At 42.1% G+C, this 19424-nt stretch overlaps 1 protein-coding gene across 2 annotated transcripts in view; it reads left to right on the forward strand.

The window, feature by feature from the left end:
- Window positions 1-15126, forward strand: part of VIRMA (vir like m6A methyltransferase associated) — a 66064-nt gene extending 50938 nt beyond the window's left edge. Inside the window, exons 17-24 of one of the 2 annotated variants that reach the window (XM_004597237.4) lie at window positions 200-332; window positions 7551-7703; window positions 8145-8305; window positions 8946-9042; window positions 12589-12755; window positions 13183-13514; window positions 13998-14141; window positions 14790-15126. In XM_004597237.4, coding sequence (XP_004597294.2) covers window positions 200-332; window positions 7551-7703; window positions 8145-8305; window positions 8946-9042; window positions 12589-12755; window positions 13183-13514; window positions 13998-14141; window positions 14790-14944 — 1342 coding nt within the window. In that variant the 3' untranslated portion in view covers window positions 14945-15126. The remainder of the gene's footprint in view (window positions 1-199; window positions 333-7550; window positions 7704-8144; window positions 8306-8945; window positions 9043-12588; window positions 12756-13182; window positions 13515-13997; window positions 14142-14789) is intronic. The other variant, XM_058668789.1, reaches the window with a different exon arrangement.
- Window positions 15127-19424: the final 4298 nt, after the last annotated feature.

A 19424-nucleotide genomic window follows, 5' to 3' on the forward strand; every position in this document is an offset into this window, starting at 1 on the left:
GAAAACCTTTGAATCTCTTAAAGAGCTTGAAGTTTAGCTTTAAAAGGATGGTAATTGTACATACTGCTTTGTCAGATTGTATTATGGACACACCACTGCTGTTTTTACATTTAAGAAAGTTGTGGTCAGAATGTTGCATGAACTGAGGTGCAGTACTTTTTTATGTGATCGTATTTAGGCCGCTCTCTCTTATTTACAGTTCTTTACGGAAACACAGTGGTGCTCTGCATAGCTTACTGAAACGAGTTGTGAGCACGTTCACTAAGGATACCGGAGAACTTGCTTCTTCATTTTTGGAATTTATGAGACAAATTCTTAACTCTGAAGCAGTGGTAAGTGAATATAAATATATCTGGTGTTTCTTAAATTTACAAGCATTGTCATTGTTTTAAAAATCAGTTCATTGAACAAATTAGAATAAAATGCTGGTTTTTTTCAAATGTATTTTTATTCACCTGCCTCATCCCAGAATGGTTGTTTCTCATTTGTTTTGTCCTGTTATTTTTTTTTTCCTGTGCCCTCATTTTGCTATGAATATAGGATTTCTATTAAATACAGTTTGGCATTAATTTATGAATACTTTGTGACTTTGCAACTTAAATAAAATAAATACCAACTAGTAGGGCTTTCATCTTTTATTTCTAATATTTATTTATTTGAAAGACAGTTATATGTAGAGGAGGAGAGACAAAGGTAAAGTTCAAAGTTCTTACAACCACTAGTTTACTTCTCAAATGGTCACAGCTGCTGGGACTGTGCTAGGCTGAAGCCAGGAGCTTCTGGATCTCCCATGTGGATGCAGAGGCCCAAGGACTTGAGCCATCTTACACCTCTCTCCCAAGAGCAAAAGCAGGGAACCGGATGGGAATGGGAGCAGCCAGGACTTGAATCAACATCTGTATATCATATGCTGGCACTGCAGGTGGCAGCTTCACCCGTTGTACCACAACACTGGCTTCGTGTTTTCATTTTCAAATCTTTACATCAAGATACCTTGCTAGATTAACTCAGAAGAGTCAACTTTTGTTAGCATTCTTTATTCAGTTGTTTTTTTTTTACTTATTGTTACTCTATCAAGCACTTACTGATTATGTTTTGATTGAAGCAACCTTGAAATGAGTGCAGGTTACTTATTTGTTTTTCAAAGATTTCTTTATTTTTATTTGAAGGCAGATTTTACAGAGATAGAAGGCAAGACAGAGGGGGTTCCATCTGCTGGTTCATGCCTTAAATGACCCAGCAGCTGGAGCTGAGCCAGTGCAAAGCCAGGCGCCCCAGGAGTTTTCTTTGTGTCTCCTGTTTAGGTTCAATGGTCCAGTAATTTGAGCCACCCTGCACTTATTTCTGAGGCCACAAGCAGGGAGTTGGATCACAAGTGGAGCAGCCAGGAGTAGAACTGGTTCCATGATAGGATACCATAGTTACAGCAGAGCATTAGTGTGCTACACCATCATTCTGGCCCTGAGTGCAGTGTATTTTATGCCAGAGTACTTTGTGGCCATCATAGATGTGAATTGTTATTTCCTACATTCTAAAATCTTTCTATTAAAATTTATGTAAGATTCCTTTCATAGTATTTTCCAAAAGCATAATATAGTATGGATCTTGTTAAAAAGCCATTGTTGGGGCCTGGTGCGATAGCATAGTGGTTTAAGTCCTTACCTTGAACGTGCCAGGATCCCATATGGGCGCCAGTTCTCATCCTGGCGGCCCCGCTTCCCATCCAGCTCCCTGTTTGTAGCCTGGGAAAGCACTCAAGGACGGCCCAACACCTTGGGACCCTGCACCCGTTGGGAGACCCGGAAGAGCTCCTGGCTTCGGATCGGCTCAGCTCCAGCCATTACGGCCGCTTGGGGAGTGAACCATTGGATGGAAGATCTTCCTCTCTGTCTCTCCTCCGCTCTGTATATCTGACTTTGCAATAAAAATAAAGAAGTCTTAAAGACAGGCTCTTTAGGACATGGGGGCTGGCATTGTTGTATAGTGGATTAAACCACTGTCTGCATGACTAGTGTCCTGGATGGACATTGATTCTAGTCCTAGCTGTTGCACTTGTGATCCAGCTTCTTGCTAATACTGCTGGAAAGCAGTGAAAGATGTCCCAAATGCATGGGACCCTGGTTCCTGGCCTTGGCCTTGGCCAGCAGCAACTATTCCACCCTTCTGGGGAGTCAGCCAGCAGATGGAATCGGGCACTGTATCTGTAACTCTGCCTTTCAAATAAAATGGGTTCACAGATTCTAAAAGTATCCCCAGTAAAAAGCTCTGTGAGGTCCTGGGTGTTTTACTGCAGAATTATACCGCTTTGCCTAAATGTATTTCCTCAAAAATGTGTGTGTGTGTGTGTGTGTGTGTGTGTGTGTGTATGAGTGTATTTTGTAGGTCAGTATTTCTGTCAGTATTTGTTCAGGTCAAATTTAAGTTTTCTGTTTGGGAAAGTTTTTCAAGGACTTCTTTAACACTGTGTTACCAAAATAAATATAGGATTTCAGGAGGAAAATATGTTTCCACTTACTATGTTCTCTCTCTTAGGAGCATGTATTATACATTGAGAATATTTTATCCAGTAAGCCATCCTTGACTGTCTGTTATGCTTGTAGTTATAGTCTTGCCAGTTTTTTTTACAAAAAAAATTATTTGTTTGAATAAATGATGAGGGAGTGAGAGACATTCTATCTGCTACCCAAATGTGTGCAACAGCTAGGGTTGTGCTCACTAGAAGCCAGGTGCCTGGAACCCTGTCTGGACCTCCCACATGGGTGGTGGGCAGGCACCTGTGTATTTGGATCATGTTTGCATTAGCAAGAAGATGGAAGCAGAGGAACGGATTCGTTCCTGGAACCCGCCTCCAGTATGAGATGCAGGTGTCCCAAATGACAGCTTAACGTGCTGAGCTACAGCACCCAGTCTGTCATGCCAGATTTATTGGTAAATTATTGTTTTGTGGCATGTTATTATGTTATATGTTTATTGAAATGATTACACTCACTAGATGGACCCAGCACGATGGCCTAGCGGCTAGGGTCCTAACCTTGTGAGCCAGGATCCCATATGGGTGCCGGTTCTAATCCCAGCAGCCCTGCTTCCCATCCAGCTCCCTGCTTGTGGTCTGGGAAAGCAGTCGAGGACGGCCCAAAGCTTTCAAACTCTGCACCCATGTGGGAGACCCAGAAGAGGCTCCAGACTTTGGAGTGGCTCAGCTCTAGCCATCGTGTCCACTTGGGGAGTGAATCATCGGACAGAATTTCTTTCTCTGTGCCCACATGGGATGCCAGCGCTGCTGGCAGCAGCGTCATACACTATACCACAATGCTAGTCCCGAACATGTACACTTTAACAATTGTTTTAACCACTAAGCTGATTGTTTGATTTCCCAGCCCTCTTTAATATTTTTCTGTTAAATTGTTTTAATTTTTTGGAATTAAAAAAAATACCATTTATTCAAAAGGCAGATAGATACAAAGAGATAGCTTCCATTGCTGAGTCAGTTTTCAAGAGCCTGTAACAGCCAGGCGATTGTCCAGGTTGAAGCTGGGAGCCAGGAACTCAATTCATTTTTCTCCGCGTGGTTTCTGAGACCCCAGATCCCTGGGTTACCACCTGCTGTTGCTGCCTGTTGTTTGTCTCAGCAGAAAACTGGAATTGGGAGTAGAGCTGGGACTCAAACTCAAGCATGCGTCTATGTTTTTTTTCAGTCCAGTAATGTCTTAGTTAATTTATAAAGAATAGTTTTGTTGTTTATAGAATTTTTGGTTGGTAACCTTTTGTTTCAGTGTGATCATTCTCTCACTCATTCTTAAATTTTTTTAAAACAAATTTATCTCATTTATCTGGAAGGCAGAGTTATGAGGGGGAGAGATGCTGGAAGAGATTGAGAGGTCTTCCATTGCTGACTCACTCCCTAACTGGCTGTAATGCAGGGGTGGAGCAGACTGAAGCAGGAGTTTCTTCTGTGTCTCCCTCGTGGGCTGCAGCGGCCCAAGCACTTGGGGCCTCTTCTGTTGCTTTTCCAGGCACGTGAGCAGGAAGCTGGATGCGAAGTGGAGCCGTCAGAAGTGCTGCTGGCACCTAGATGGCATTCTTGCACTGGAGGCTGTTACTTCACTGACTGTGCCACAGTGCCAATCCCAGTTGAAATGTGATTTCAGCAACTTGAGTGTGCCTTTTTCTGATGAAAAATATTCACTTAGTCTTATTGAAGATACCTTTTATGTGTTGTTTCACTTTTTGTGCTTTGTGCTTTTAAGATTTTTTTTTTATTTTAAACAGTCATCATGATGAACTTAAGTATGAGTCTCTAACATGATTGTATTAGATACTTGTTGACTCTTAGGAATACAGACTAATGTTTGTCTTAGGTCCTGGGATGCTTTCTCTTCCCACTCCTCCTCCTCCTTTCTCTTCTGCTTGTTCCTCTTCTTCTTTTTCCTCCTCTTCCTCTTGTTCCTTCTCTTCCTCCTCTTCTTTTTTTTAAATTATTATTTGAAAGGCAGAATTAAAGGGAAAGATTTTCCATGTGCTGGTTTATTCTGCAAGTGGGTACAGTATCTGGGGATTCGCCAGTCTAAATCCCTGAGCCAGGAGCTCCTTCATTCTCATATAGAGGCAGGAGGCCATCTTCATCTGCTTTTTCCAGGCACATTAACGGAGCTGGATCAGAAGTGGAACAGCTGAAACTTGAACCATCGTCCATACAAGATGGCATCACAGGTTGATGCTTAGCCTGGTATCCTCTTGCACTGGCCCCTGCAAGTCTGTTATTTTTTAAAAAAGAAAAAACTTTGTTAATAAACTTTGATGGTCTTCAACTCCCTCTATTGGCAACTCTGTGGGATTAAATTATATTTTTTTAAGAGCAATTTTATAAGTATAGTGTACAGGCAGTTCTCACATAGCTCCTGCCCCAACACTGGCACAAACTCCCCACCCATCTTGAACCGTAGTGATAACATTTCTTGCAGTTGATGGACCACATTTAGACGGACATATCACCCCTAGTGCTTTGTTCACATTAGGATTCAAACACATTTTGAGTTCTCCTTTTGTAGTCTATATCTTACTTCTTTTCTTATGTATGGGTTTCAGTATGGTATTTGGAAAATGAACTGCAGAGAAATACAATCCTAATCTTAGCAAGAAGCCATCTGGTTTCTCAGCTTTCAGTATATTGAGTTGCCATAGGCTTTTCGTAGGTGTTAATTTTCAAGTTGAGCAGATTGCCCTGTAGTTGAAGTTTGCTGCGTTTTTATTAGGAATGAATATTGGGTTTTAACACACTTTTTCTACATTTACTGGTATTACCATATTTTTCTCTAGCCCTTTGGTATAAGGATCATATTTGCTGGTTTTAGAATATTGAACCAGCCTTGCATACCTAGGATAAAACCTACTTGGTTAAGGTTCAGAATTCTTTGTATGCATGTTTATATTTCATTGTTAAGGCTTTGCTGAAGATTTTGAGTTTGTGCTCATGAGGATCATGGTATAGTTGTTTTCTTATAATATACCATTGATTTTAGCATTAAAATAATGCTGGTCTCATGAAGTGAGTTAACTATTCCCTTTGCTTCTGTCTTCAGAAGAGATTGTAAAGAATTGCTTTACTTTCTTCCTTAGATGTTTAGTAAAATTAAAAGGAACCTATCTGGTCTCTGACTTTTCTTATTTATTGCTTTGGAAAGAGTAGTGGCAGAACAAAGGAGAGACAGGGATCAGTCTTCTCTATGTTGGTTTTTTTACCCAAGGCTTGCACAGCTGTACTGATTTCTGGGCAGGAAGGACTCTGAGCCTCCTTTGTGGTTGACAGTGATAGTAGAGGGGCCATGATCTGCTGCGTCTCAGGTGTGCTAACAGGAAGCTGGGTCAAAGGGGTGAAGTGGGCTGCAAGTTGCAGCAGCACCCCATGTGGCAACTCCAGCCTTTGCACCATGGTGTCTGCCATTCTTTCTTTTCAACTTGGTTATTTTGATATGTTTCCCCTAACCCTTGAAAATAACCATTAGGTCTAAGTAGTTATGGTTTAGTACGTTAACCCTCTGCTTGGGCTGCCTGAATTCCTTATTGGAGTGCCTGAGTTCAAATCGTGCTTGTACTTCCGTCCCAGCTTCTTTCTAATATGCAACTTGAGAGGCAACAGATGATTGATACTTGGTCCCAGCTGCTCGGATACAGTTCCTTGCTTATAGCTTTGCCCTAGCTCACCTGTGGCTGATGTGGATATTTGGAGAGTAAAACTGTAGATGAAGGATCAGTGTTTCTCTTTATTGCTCTGCCTTTCCAGTAAAAGCAAGCACGATGTAAAAATAGTAATCATTGCAATGTTTCTGGTTTGTAATGAAGCATATGTATCATTTGCTAATCTATTCCCAACTTCAAGTAGAACAGATAAAATCTTTTTAGGCTCAGTGACTTAATGAATTTATTAATGCTATGTACTCTTTTGCTAAACAAAATATAAGCCCCTCTCTCTGTAGTGTTTCCTAAAAGGTGCGAGTATGATTTTTGGACAGCATAGTTTGAGCTGCTTTTGTTAATAGTGATTTTCAATGTTTCATGGACATTTGATCATTTGTAGGACCTAAAATATGAGCTCTAAACAAGCTTTTTGTGTCCATTTTAAACTGCTAAGTGCAGGCCAGGCACTATTGCCCAATGACTAAATCCTCACGTTTGAGTGCCAGGAACTCACATGGACGCCGGTTTCTGTCCCAGCTGCTCCACTTCCCATCCAGTTCCCTGCCTGTGGCCTAGGAAAGCAGTTGAGACGGCCCAAAGCGTTGTTATCCTGCACAGCCAGGGAGACCTGGAAGAAGCTCCTGGCTCCTGGCGTTGGACCAGGTTAGCTTTGGCTGTCGCTGCCATTGGAGAAGTGAACTAGTAGATGGAAGAGCTTTCTTTTCTCCTTTTCTCTAAATTTGCTTTTCAAGTAAAAATAATTAAATATTTAGGAAAAACTGAAATGCTAGGTGCTGCCAGTTGATTAGTGAGTTTGCTTTTATGTTCTAACTTTTGAGAAACTATTCCTCCTGAGCTGCTTAAACCAGGGCTGTGCTCTGAAAACTTGAAACTATTGGTAGGTGTGTGAATGCCTGTCTATCCTAAATGTTCTTTCATATGTGAGAGTATGGACAATTTTATTATCATTAACTAAGGTTTGTTTTACTGGGTAGATTTCTTTTGAAGCAGGAAATAGTCACTTCTCTACGTGTTAGTCTCAACAGTGGTGGCTACTGCTTTGTTTAGTGTTTGACTTCAGAACGATAACTGGATTATGTCAGTCTTTTGTTTAGTGCAGGCATTTTCTTGCCTAAAGTATCAAGCAATGTGTTATATGTCCAGTATGCCAGTGATTTTATTTGTTTGCCTGCCTGTGTATTTTGTGTCTTACTTTAAACTGACTTCAGCTGTGAGCTAATTCTTCTTAAAACAGTTAAAGCTAACCAAAATGGTGAAAGGAAGTTTACAGCAAGTTACTTAAATATCTGAAAAAATTTGGAAGCATCTTTGTAAATTTCTCTGCTCTCAAAGTAACTTGTGTGTGACATTTACAGGGATGTTGTGGAGATGATAGTGGTCTCATGGAAGTAGAGGCAGCTCATCCATCACGGACGATGAGTATTAATGCTGCAGAGTTAAAACAGCTTCTACAAAGCAAAGAAGAAAGTCCAGAAAATTTGTTCCTTGAACTAGAGAAGCTTGTTTTGGTAAAAGAAAAAAAAGAGCATTCCAGACCTATTTTTTTTTTTCTCAGTTTGAGTAGTAAAAGTTTTTCGTAGTGAGCTCTTCAAATAGTTAACTGTTAGTTGAGTATCTATACCCTTCCAAATAACCCTTTGAACTAATAATTTGGAATGAAGTTCTTTGTACTGTTACAAATCTGAAGGAGTAAATACAGGCAGTGCTTTCTGAGTGATCTGCCTTTGGTTGCAGGTAACCCCTGCTACCTTGCTTAGAAATAAAAGAAGCGTTTCGGGTGTTTGTTTAATTTTAGTATGTTTAATGTCATGTTGATAAGTTCTTAAAGCTACTCCAAGTTTATTTGAAGTGAAATAATACTGCCTTTTCTGCTAGATCCAATAGATTAAGAGCTCAATTGTCCATTTTTTTTATCTGCACTTTCTTAAACTGCTTTGTTTTGCATCTAGGAGCATTCTAAAGAAGATGACAACCTGGATTCCTTGTTGGACAGCGTGGTAGGGCTTAAGCAGATGCTGGAGTCCTCAGGTGATCCTTTACCTCTCAGTGACCAGGATGTGGAACCAGTGCTGTCAGCCCCAGAGTCTCTGCAGAATCTGTTTAACAATAGGTAAACAAGCCAGGCTGTGTGATGAGTGGGTGGGGGCTGAATTCCAGAGGTTGTCAGCACCCTGGGTTCTCAAGGGCCAGATTGTTTGAATTCTAGCCTTTACAGACCATGCAGTCCTTTGCTGCATATTCTGTAGATTTTTGCTTTTGTTTAAATGAACAAACTGAAAAGCCTACAAGCTGCCAGGATAGGCAATGGTTTATTGATCTCTGATTTAGATTATATACTTCTTAGTCTGTAACACATTATACCCATAAGGACCACTGGATGTAATAGAATTCTCTAAAGTTAGAAAAGTTAAATATGAGTGGATTCTACACAATTCATACAGTGCAGTTAACCTGCCTTTCTGAAAATAAGATTAGTGTTTAAACAAAACAAGTTGAGAATTTATTATAGCAGGCTTATTTTCTCAGTCATTGCATATTCTTAGGATACTTAATTCTTCAGTAGATTTTTTTATACTCCTGTTGTTTTTATTTGAATAGTTTTTCAAGAATTCTTTTCAAGTGCTAATTTTTGTAGAACTTCTGAGGATAATATTTTTAATTATATACCACCAGTGGATTTTACTTAGAATATAAGCAGGAGTATTTGATTATGTAATTCTGCTTTTCACCGTAGACTTTTTGTATTCTAGGACTGCGTATGTGCTGGCTGATGTCATGGACGATCAGCTGAAATCAATGTGGTTCACTCCATTTCAAGCTGAAGAGATTGATACAGATCTAGATTTGGTATGAAAGACTTTATTAATGAAAATTTGCAGAAAAAATTATTAGTATTTTTTTCTTATTAACAGCATAATAGTTTACCATTATATAGTTTACTATAATAACTGTTGAATTCCGCTTGGAAAACCAGTACTGCATTATTTTTATGCTAATTGCCTACTTGATAACAGTCAGAGCTCTAAGTTTTTTTTATATTTGTCACACTATTTATTAGTTAGTGATGTTATTTAAAAGGTAGAGTTACATAGAGGTCCATCTTCCACCCTCTGTTTCACTCCCCAAACAGCTGCAACAGTTGGTGCTAGTCTAGGCCAAAACCAGGAGTCTGGGTCTCCCACATTGGTGGCAGGGCCGGACAGTGTAGGCTGCTTGTCACTGCCTTCCCAGTTACTTTAGCTGGGCTAGAAATGGAATAGCCATGGCAGGGCTCAAAACTGGCGCTTTGCTCTGAAGTGTAGGAGTTGTCGGTAACAGTTTGGTTCTCTGTGCCACAACAGTGACCTCACAAATATTGTTTATTTGGACTAGTGAGAGAGAGGGAAAGATACAGTGAGAGATAGAGTGCATACGCTGGTTTACTCCCAGATAGCTACAGCAGCCAGGGCTGGGCCAGGCTGAAGCCGGGAACCAAGAACTCTGAGTCATCTGTCTCACGGGTGAATTAGTCGGGAGCTATTTGAAGAGCAGAGCAGGAAACTGGAACTAGCAGTCCAGTGTAGGATACTGGCTTCCCAAGTGGCAGCTCAGCCTGCTATGCCACAGTACCTTCCCTAAGGACATGTATTTTAAGGATCTGACTTTCCGGGAAAAAAAAAATCACGTTTTTTTCTGTGTGTGCTCTGAAGGTTCTTTGTTTTTTTGTTTGATAGGATGTAGAATAGGAAAAATAATTCCTTTTGCATTTATCTTTAAAGAAGGGAGTGGTGGGCCCTGCATGGTGGCCTAGCAGCTAAAGTCCTCGCCTAGAACGCATTGGGATCCCATAGGGATGCCGGTTCATGTCCCAGCAGCCCTACTTCCCATCCAGCTCCCTGCTTGTGGCCTGGGAAAGCAGCCGAGGACGGCCCAAAGCCTTGGGACCCTGCACCCATGTGGAAGATCCATAAGAGCTCCTGGCTACTGACTTTGGATTGGCACAGCTCCGGCCGTTGTGGTAACTTGGGTAGTGAATCATTAAATGGAAGATCTTCCTCTCTATATGTACATCTGATTTTGCAATTAAAAAAAATAAAATAAAGCTTAAAAAAGAAAAAAATGAAGGAGGGAGTGGTATGCAATCTGCCCTACAAGTTTGGGAACTTTGGGAATGTATTTGTTATGAGTGTTATGACAGTTCTAACATTTGAATACTTAATTTTTTTCAAGATTTATTTATTTATTTATTTGAAAGAGCAGCAGGATGAGAGAGAGAGAGATCTTCGATCCTCTGATTCATTGTCCAAATAAATGCAGCTCTGGGGCTGGGCCAGACTGAACCCAGGAGCTGGAGCCTGTAAGCTCCCTCTAGGTCTGCCAGGTGGATGGCAGGCCAAAGGCCTTGGGCTGTCTTCTGACACCTTCTAAACTGTTTTTGAAAGCTAGGTTGTACATAGAGTATCCTGGATATGATCAGCATTCTGATATAGGTGCACAGTCACAGGAGGCACTGGCCTTTAACACCACAAACCCATTGCAGAGATTTCAGATTTAATGCAGTCTATTTTATGCTTCTGAGAGATGCATTTGGGATAATGGTTTTAACTTTATTTTATTATACTATGAACATATTTAGATGTTCCCTGGTGAAATAAATGCTAGTGTATATCATGTGAAATAAAACTCATAGAATGATTAGCTTCACATTTAAGGTACCTTTGGTTTACTGAGGTTTGCTTTCCCTTTAAATAAACATTTCAATTAAAATTACAGCAAAGAATTGATTTCTTTGAAGTATGAGTTTTCAGGGCTCCTTTAGAAAGTTGTTGTCTGGTAAAGTGCTTTGCAGTGATGGAAATGCCCTGTAATCTGTCCTAGCCAATTTAGGAACCTCTGGCACCCTGGCACTATTGTGTATTTAGAGAATGACGAAGTTCTATAGCACTCAGTAGAATTAAGTTCTGTTAAGGAAGTACCTGTGATTACTGGCTGCCGTTATCAGGCAGCACAATCTCAAATGTTCCTGTTACAAGTTCTTGGGGCTGGTGACCTTGAAGCTGAATCACACCTTCTTGCAATGATGGTTCTGACCATTACTCCTTGTATGGCTGCAGTAACAGCCAGTAACAGCCAGTAACAGCCAGGGCAGGGTCAGGTTGAAGCTTCATCTGGGTCTCTCACATGGTTACATGAGCCCCAGGACTTGGCCCCCCTCTGCTGCTTTCCCAGGTGCATTGGTGGGGAGCTAGGTGGAAAGTGGAATAGCCAGTTCTTGACTTGAACCAGTAACTGTATGGGATGCTGGTGTTATAGGTAGTAGTTTTAACCTACATACCAGCCTCAAGGGATTTTTTTTTTTTTAGATTTATTTATTTTTATTTGAAAGGCAATTAAGATAGAGAAATAGTGTGATTTTTCATCTGCAGGTCTCTCCCCAGATGGCTCAGGGGCTGGAGACGAAATACTCCAAAGCCAGGAGCCCGGAGCTGCTTCTGAGTCTCCACATGGGTGTAGAGGCAAAAGGTCTCCAGCCATTCTTCCCTGCCTTCCTAATCCATAAACAGGGAGATGAATTAGAAATGGAACAGCTGGGACTAGAACTGATGCCCATATGGGATGCTAGTACCACAGGCAGAGGATTAGACCAAATGCCACTGTGCTATCCCTGAGGGTACTTTTTTTTTTTTTTTAAGATTTATTTACTTTGTTGGAAAGACATATTTGCAGAGAGAAGAAAAGATAGATCTTCCACTCATGGTTCACTCCCCAAGTGCCTGCAGCCGCTGGAGCTGAGTGGATTTGAAGCCAGGACCCAAGAGCCTCTTCCGCATCCCCCATGCTGGTGCAGGATCTCAAGGCTTTGGGCTGTCCTTGACTGTTTTCCCAGGCGACAGGCAGGGAGCTAGATGGGAAGTGGAGCAGTCGCACAGGAACCAGTGCCATATGGGATCCTGGCATGTGCAAGGCGAGGACTTTAGCCACTAGGCAACCATGCAGGACCCCCTGGTAAACTAACAATCATGTTGCTTTCTGCAAAAATGAGGGAAGAGGTAGATCTTTTATTTATTTGAAAATTAATTTATAGATAACACAAATTATTTTAATATTATTATTTATTTATTTGAAAATCAAAGTTATACTGACAGAGAAGAGCAGAAAGACTGCTGCAGCAACCAGGGCTAAGCCAGAATGAAACTAGGAGCCTGGAGGTTCTTTCAGGTCTCCCGCATGGGTTGCAGGGAGCCAAACAGTAGGGGCATGTTTACCTGCTTTTCTCAGACTATTGGCCAGGAGCTGGATTAGCAGTGGAGCAGCCTTATTGGCTGTGCTACAGCACTGGACCTGGAGTTAGGAATTGCTAAGGTCAAATGTTAAGCCAACACTTACAGTTTTCTTTCATTTTTATGACTGCAGGTGAAAGTTGACTTAATTGAGCTCTCTGAAAAATGCTGCAGTGACTTTGACTTGCACTCAGAGTTGGAGCGCTCGTTCTTGTCAGAACCATCATCTCCAGGGAGAACCAAAACTACTAAAGGATTCAAACTTGGGAAGCACAAGCATGAGACCTTTATCACTTCAAGGTGAAAATATATTCCACTGAAGATCTTAATTGTGCCAGAGTAAAGCTTTTTAAGTTTTTGTGTTTTAGTTTACTCCTGTTCACATAGCGCTTGAATCATAAATATTGCTTGTATTTGTCTTAAAAGATAATTTGGCCACGAATTAGAACATTTGATAAATTGGTCTTTGTGAAGAGTTTGAAAGATCTATGTCAGAAGTAAACTGGAATAATTTTTTTAAGTTTTAATGGTATGCTTAAAATGTGAATGTTGCACTTGGTTACTTTGGGTATTATGCCAGGAAGTACCGCAGATGTGTGCAAAGTTAATGGAATTAAAATAAGAAAGTTGAAATCCAGTTTTCAATATTGTAAAAATTTACTGCTGTGTTTTCACTGGGAATGTAAAGGAAAGAAAACATTTCAATGAAGCATTTTTGCTTTAATAGTGGAAAATCTGAGTACATCGAACCAGCCAAGCGAGCTCATGTGGTGCCACCACCCAGAGGACGGGGCAGGGGAGGATTTGGACAGGGGATCCGGCCCCATGATATTTTCCGGCAGAGAAAACAGAACACAAGCAGACCACCGTCTATGCATGTGGATGACTTTGTTGCAGCCGAAAGTAAAGAGGTGGTCCCTCCAGATGGAATACCTCCCCCTAAACGGCCACTCAAAGTATCACAAAAGATTTCTTCTCGTGGAGGATTTTCAGGCAATCGAGGAGGACGTGGAGCTTTTCACAGTCAGAATAGATTTTTCACACCACCTGCTTCAAAAGGTAACTGTGTTCACAGTGGTTTAGAATATTAGAATGTGAATATCTTAGGTGAAAATGGTTGAGACAGAGACTGACAGAGTATTTTTCCTGTTACTACAGTTAACTTCTGTAAGGAATACTTTCAGTGGTAGTTTAAGAGATGTCTTCGTTATATTCTTTAAATGAGTGTTTTAAACTCTGCAGATGTATTACCCTCCCATTAGTCCCTTATGTAGGTCCCATTAGTACCCCCACTTTACTGAAGAGACCAGGACAGAGAAGTACAAGCAGGAGCACCAATATCTGAACCTGGCAGTCTGCCTTCAGAGCCTCTGTCCTTTATATCTGTGTGATTCATGCTACAGTGTGGTATATTGAACTCGCAGTTTTCAGTTTTTCTTCCAGTACTTCTAAAGATTAAGAAAGATATGCCAAGTTTCCTTAATGGAATTAAAGTTGTGAAAGGATGAGGTTTTGATTGTGGTTTTGTGTTTTTCCCCCTAGGAAACTATAGTCGCCGAGAGGGAACCAGAGGCTCCAGTTGGAGTGCTCAGAACACTCCGCGAGGAAATTACAACGAAAGCCGTGGGGGCCAGAGTAACTTCAACCGGGGTCCCCTCCCGCCTCTGCGACCACTTAGTTCTACGGGTATAAGTCCCCCCTGCTTGATACTGCTGAGAAAAGGGCCTGATATATTTATGAAATTTTGAGCTACCTGTTGTGGTCTTGGCAGGATCAGACCAAATAATTTCACAGGCCTTTAATAACACATTCTCCACCCTCACTTAAGACTGTAGACTTAAAATTCTGAAGTCAGTTTTATATCTTTGAGTGAATGTCCCATGTACATCTTTTGTAAAAATAATTGTTTTTACGATTTATTTATTTATTTGAAAGTATTATAGTGAGATGGGGAGAGAGAGAGAGCTCTTCCTTTCACTGGCTGACTCCCCAGATGGCCCAAACAGCCAGGGCTAAGTCAGGTGAAGCCAGAAGCCAGAAGTTTCTCGAGGGTGTCTGCCATGGGCAACAGGAGCCCAGTCTGTTAGGTCATTGTTTGCTGCTGTCCCAGGCCATTGAGCAGCGAGCTGCATCAGAAATGGAACAGCCTGGTGCCCATGTAAGATGCTGGCATCACAACTGGCAGCATAAACCCTCTAAGCCACAATGCTGGCTCCTGCACATGAGCTATAAAAGAGTAAATGGTATTCTTGATTTGAGTTCAGTAGTATATGTTAGGTATTTAGTGAGATGTAAAAGGACATGGAACTAAAGTCTGTATTCTTTCTTCTATAGGTTATCGCCCAAGTCCTCGGGACCGTGCTTCCAGAGGCCGTGGGGGACTCGGACCTTCCTGGGCTAGTGCAAATAGCGGCAGTGGAGGCTCAAGAGGAAAGTTTGTCAGTGGAGGCAGTGGTAGAGGCCGGCATGTACGGTCCTTTACACGATGAAAGCACTTGGGGAGCACCCCAAGTGTGTTTGAACATTTCATAAGGACGATCGAAAGACTTTGAAGGACCAATTTACACTTAACAGTTATCTGGAAACATCTGAGAGAATATTTTTATCTGGAGAAAGCAGGTTTTGTTTGATACCTAACGTGATTTCAATAAAAACCCAAACTTTGTATGTATGTTTGTATGTATTTTACCCTTTCTATACAAGTATTTATTTAGAAAATTTCTAGGTAGAAAGAGAACAACTAAATGCCTTGTTTTGTATTTTTTGCCTGTACAGCATATGTTCAGTTTCGTAGCTCATGGCACTCTTTACCAACTCAGCAATTTTTTTCACAGAACATCCAGGCCAAAAGAAATAAATACTTCTGTTTACCAAGTAGCTAGGTCCAAGCAACTGAAGAATTGCCATCCTTATCACTAGGAACTGTGGGCACTGTGGAATGTCTCAGCTCTTGGAAGCAGTATCATTTCCTGTACTTTTTACCAAACTGTAAAGGACACAGTTTTATTCCGATAACTTTGCTGTAAAGCAATATAATGCTCTCCAAGGTGGAACTGTAAACTACCTCAGACTAGCAGTGTGTGTGCTGGCCAGCAGTGCGGCTCTGTTTTCCTCCGAATTGTCAAATGCTGTCTGGCAACCATGTAATTTGCTAAGTTGCCCGTAAACAGTTTGAGAACTGTGACTAGATGAGAAGAGACAAAATATTCTCCTTTGTGTTAGAAAGAAAAACAAACTTTGTTTTTTCAGCTATGGACCTGCTGCTGGCTATTTTTAATTATAGTTATTTCAAGCCTACAATGAGGCATATTCTAGTATTGTTAATTTGGGAACCAGAAACATTTAATGAAGCTGGATTTTATATATAGAAATAAAACTTATAATTGAGAAAGTAGCCGTATTTTCCCATGGGTATGTCTTACTACATTTAGCCTATTTAACTGGCATAAATACAGACTTCTGTTAAAAAAGAATTGTATGAGTCTCATTCTATTCTTTTATCACCTTCTGTTTTGGAGAACTATTTGTGAGTATATAGGAGGTTTCTGTTCATAGCTTTGAAACTCTCACTCTAAATATCCTGATTTAGATTAAAAGTAATGTATATTTGTTTTAAAAGATTTATTTGTTTTTGTATTTAAAAGATGGAGTTGGGCCCAGCGTGGTAGCCTAGCAGCTAAAGTCCTCAGCTTACATCCACTGGGATCCCATATGGGCGCCTGTTCTAATCACAGCAGCCCCACTTCGCATCTAGCTCCCTGCTTGTGGCCTGGGAAAGCACTAGAGGCTGGCCCAAAGCCTTGGGACTTGCACCTGCATGGGAGACCTGAAAGAGGCTCAGGCTCCTGGCTTTGGATTGGCGCATTTCTGGCCGTTGCAGCCACTTGGGAAGGGAATCAATGGATGGAAGATATTAAAAAAAATAATAAAGATGGAATTACAGAAAGAAATGAGTAAGAGAGACCTTCCATCTGCTGGTTCACTCTCCAAATGGTCACAGCACTGGACCTGCTTTCCCAGGCTATAAGCAAGGAGCTGGATTGAAAGTTCAGCAGCCAGAACTCGAACTGGCAGCAATATCTAATGCCAGCACTGCAGGCAGAAGGCTTAGCTTGCACTGGCCCTTGGAAAAAATTTATTTGAAAGATAGGCAGAGAGGCAAAAACATTACTTGCTGATTTGCTTCTCAAATGGCTAATATGGCCAAGGCCAATCATGTCAAAAGCAGCAGCCATCCTTGTCTGCCACATGGGTAGCAGGCCAATATTCCTGAGTATTCGTCTACTGCCTTGCTGGGTGCATTAGCGGGGAGCTAGAATGGAAGTCCAACAGCCAGCAGTTGATCCAGTACTCTGATACAGGAGGCTGTCATCGCTAGTAGTGGCTCAGCTCACTGCCCCATGGAAATCTTTTCATAACTAATGCCCTGTGACACCATGGCCATGGTCCATCTTCTGCTTCTAATCCAGCTTTTTCTTAGTATGAGCAGGAGGCAGTTGTGATGGCCCAAGAGCTGTGGATGGAATTCCTGGCTCCTGGCTTCAGCCTTGCCCGGGACTGGTTGTTGTAGGTGTAAATCATTCCTGGTTCTGTCCCCTGTTGCATGTTCTCTCATTCTGGCTTCTGAAACTAGGAGCCAGCACTGGGACCTGTGGACAAAGCCGACATCCCTGTGGGGTCCCTGTGGATGCCCTGTGATCCTGGCCTTCCTGTTGGGTACCAGTTTGTTCAACTCCTGGCTGCTTCACTTCCAATCCAGTCCTGTGCTAGATAGGGGCTTAAGTGGCCCCTGCACCTGCTTGGGAAACCAGGAAGCAACTCCTGGCTTTGGACTTGCCCTGTTCTGGCCATTGCAAATATTGGAGAGTTTACCCGCAGAATAAGGATTCTCTCTTCCTCTCAATAATTCTGCCTTTTATATAAATAGATACAGCTTTTACAAACAAAGAAATCTACTCTGGAGCATCAAAATGGATTACTGGAGAAAGAAGAGCTTGAAAGCAGAATGACCAGTGAGAAGGATTTTTTTTTTTAAGATTTATTTTTATTGGAAAGTCATATACAGAGAGGAGGAGAGACAGAGAGGAAGATCTTCTGTCCGCTGATTCACTCCCCAAGGGACCACAATGACTGGATCTATGCTGATCCAAAGCCAGGGGTCTGGAGCCTCTTCCAGGTCTCCCACGTGGGTGTAGGATCCCAAGGCTTTGGACCGTCCTCAACTGCTTTCCCAGGCCACAAGCAGGGAGCTGGATGGGAAGCGGGGCTGCCTGGATTAGAACCAGCACCCATATGGGATCCAGGCATGTGCAAGGTGAGGACTTTAGCTGCTGGGCTACTGAACTAGACCCAGTGAGAAGGATTTAACGGATCTGTATGTGTAGTTCTCAAAGAGAATATATATATTCTTCAAGGTCTTGGATGATACGACATGTTGTGTGCGATGCCGGCTTGCAGGCATCCCATGCAGTTGCCATTTCAAATTTTGTCTGCTTCATTTCGGTCCAGCTCCCTGTGCTTGACTTGGGAAGAGCAATGGAGAATGGTCTGAATCGTTGAACTCCATGCTTTCCATGTGGGAGACCTGAATTTTTTTTTTTAAAAAAGCCAGCAACTCAGGAGTACATGGGAGTTTGTTAGAAATGTATGTTCTCAGAGCCAGTTGGATGATTCAGTGGCGAAATCCTCACCTTGCAAGCACCAGGATCCCACATAGGTGCCAGTTTCTGTCCTAGCTGCTCCACCATGCTTATGGCCTGGTAAAGCAATAGAAGATGGCCCAAAGCTTTGGGAACCTGCACCTACATGGAAGACCCACAAGACTCCCCTGGCTCCTGGCTCTGGATTGGCTCAGCTCTAGCCGTTTTGGCCATTTGGAGTGTGAACCAGTGGATGGAGGAGGATTCTTCTCTGTGAATCTTACCTGCCTTTCCAATAAAAGTAAATCTTTTTTAAAAGAAATGTGGGCCCAGCGCCGTGGCTCAGTGACTAAATCTTTGCCTTGCAAGTGCCAGAATCCCATAAGAGCAGCGATTCATGCCCCAGCTGCTCCACTTCCCATCCAACTCGCTGCTTGTGGCCTGGGAAAGCAATGGAGGACGGCCCATAGCGTTGGGACCTGCATCCCTGTGTGAGAACTGGAACAAGCTGCTGGCTCCTGGGTTTGGATCAGCTTAGCTCTGACCATTGTGGCCACTTGGGGAGTGAACCAGCAGATGGAAAATCTTTGTGTTTCCTTCTCAGTAAATTTTCCAATAGAAGTAAATTTTTAAAAGGGATGAATATTCAAGCACAAAACCTGCTTTAAGAAACAGAATGGAGTTAGCTATGTGTGTCCAAGCAAGTCCCACAATTGGTAGTTAATTGAGATGATAAAACTTGTTACACCATGAAGTTTGAAACCAACTGATCTATACCAGTGTTTTCAATGGTAATCAATATCTTTGGGGTGTGTGGAGAGGAGATTAATGCAAAAATGAAGTTTTCAGTGTTGTGCATTTAAAAAATTTTTGTAGCTAAGACACCATCTTGCCGTTCAGTATAACTGGGTTCAGTACCCTTCTTTGACTCCTGACTTCAGCCTGCTAAGGCAGACATTGGGGGCACCAGTAATGATTCAATTAATTTGGTTGCTGCCACCCTTGTGGGAGACTTGGATTCCTTTTTTTTTTTTTATTTTTAAGATTTATTTATTGGGCCCGGTTGCGTGGCCTAGAGGCTAAAGTCCTCGCCTTGAACGCCCCGGGATCCCATATGGGCGCCGGTTCTAATCCCGGCAGCTCCACTTCCCATCCAGCTCCCTGCTTGTGGCCTGGGAAAGCAGTCAAGGATGGCCCAATGCACTGGGACACTGCACCCACATGGGAGACCCGGAAGAGGTTCCTGGTTCCTGGCATCGGATCAGCGTGCACTGGCCCGTTGCGGCTCACTTGGGGAGTGAATCATCGGACGGAAGATGTGTCTCTCTGT

Source organism: Ochotona princeps, chromosome 9 (assembly GCF_030435755.1).
Source record: "Ochotona princeps isolate mOchPri1 chromosome 9, mOchPri1.hap1, whole genome shotgun sequence".
In the NCBI taxonomy this organism is placed as follows: Eukaryota; Metazoa; Chordata; class Mammalia; order Lagomorpha; family Ochotonidae; genus Ochotona; species Ochotona princeps.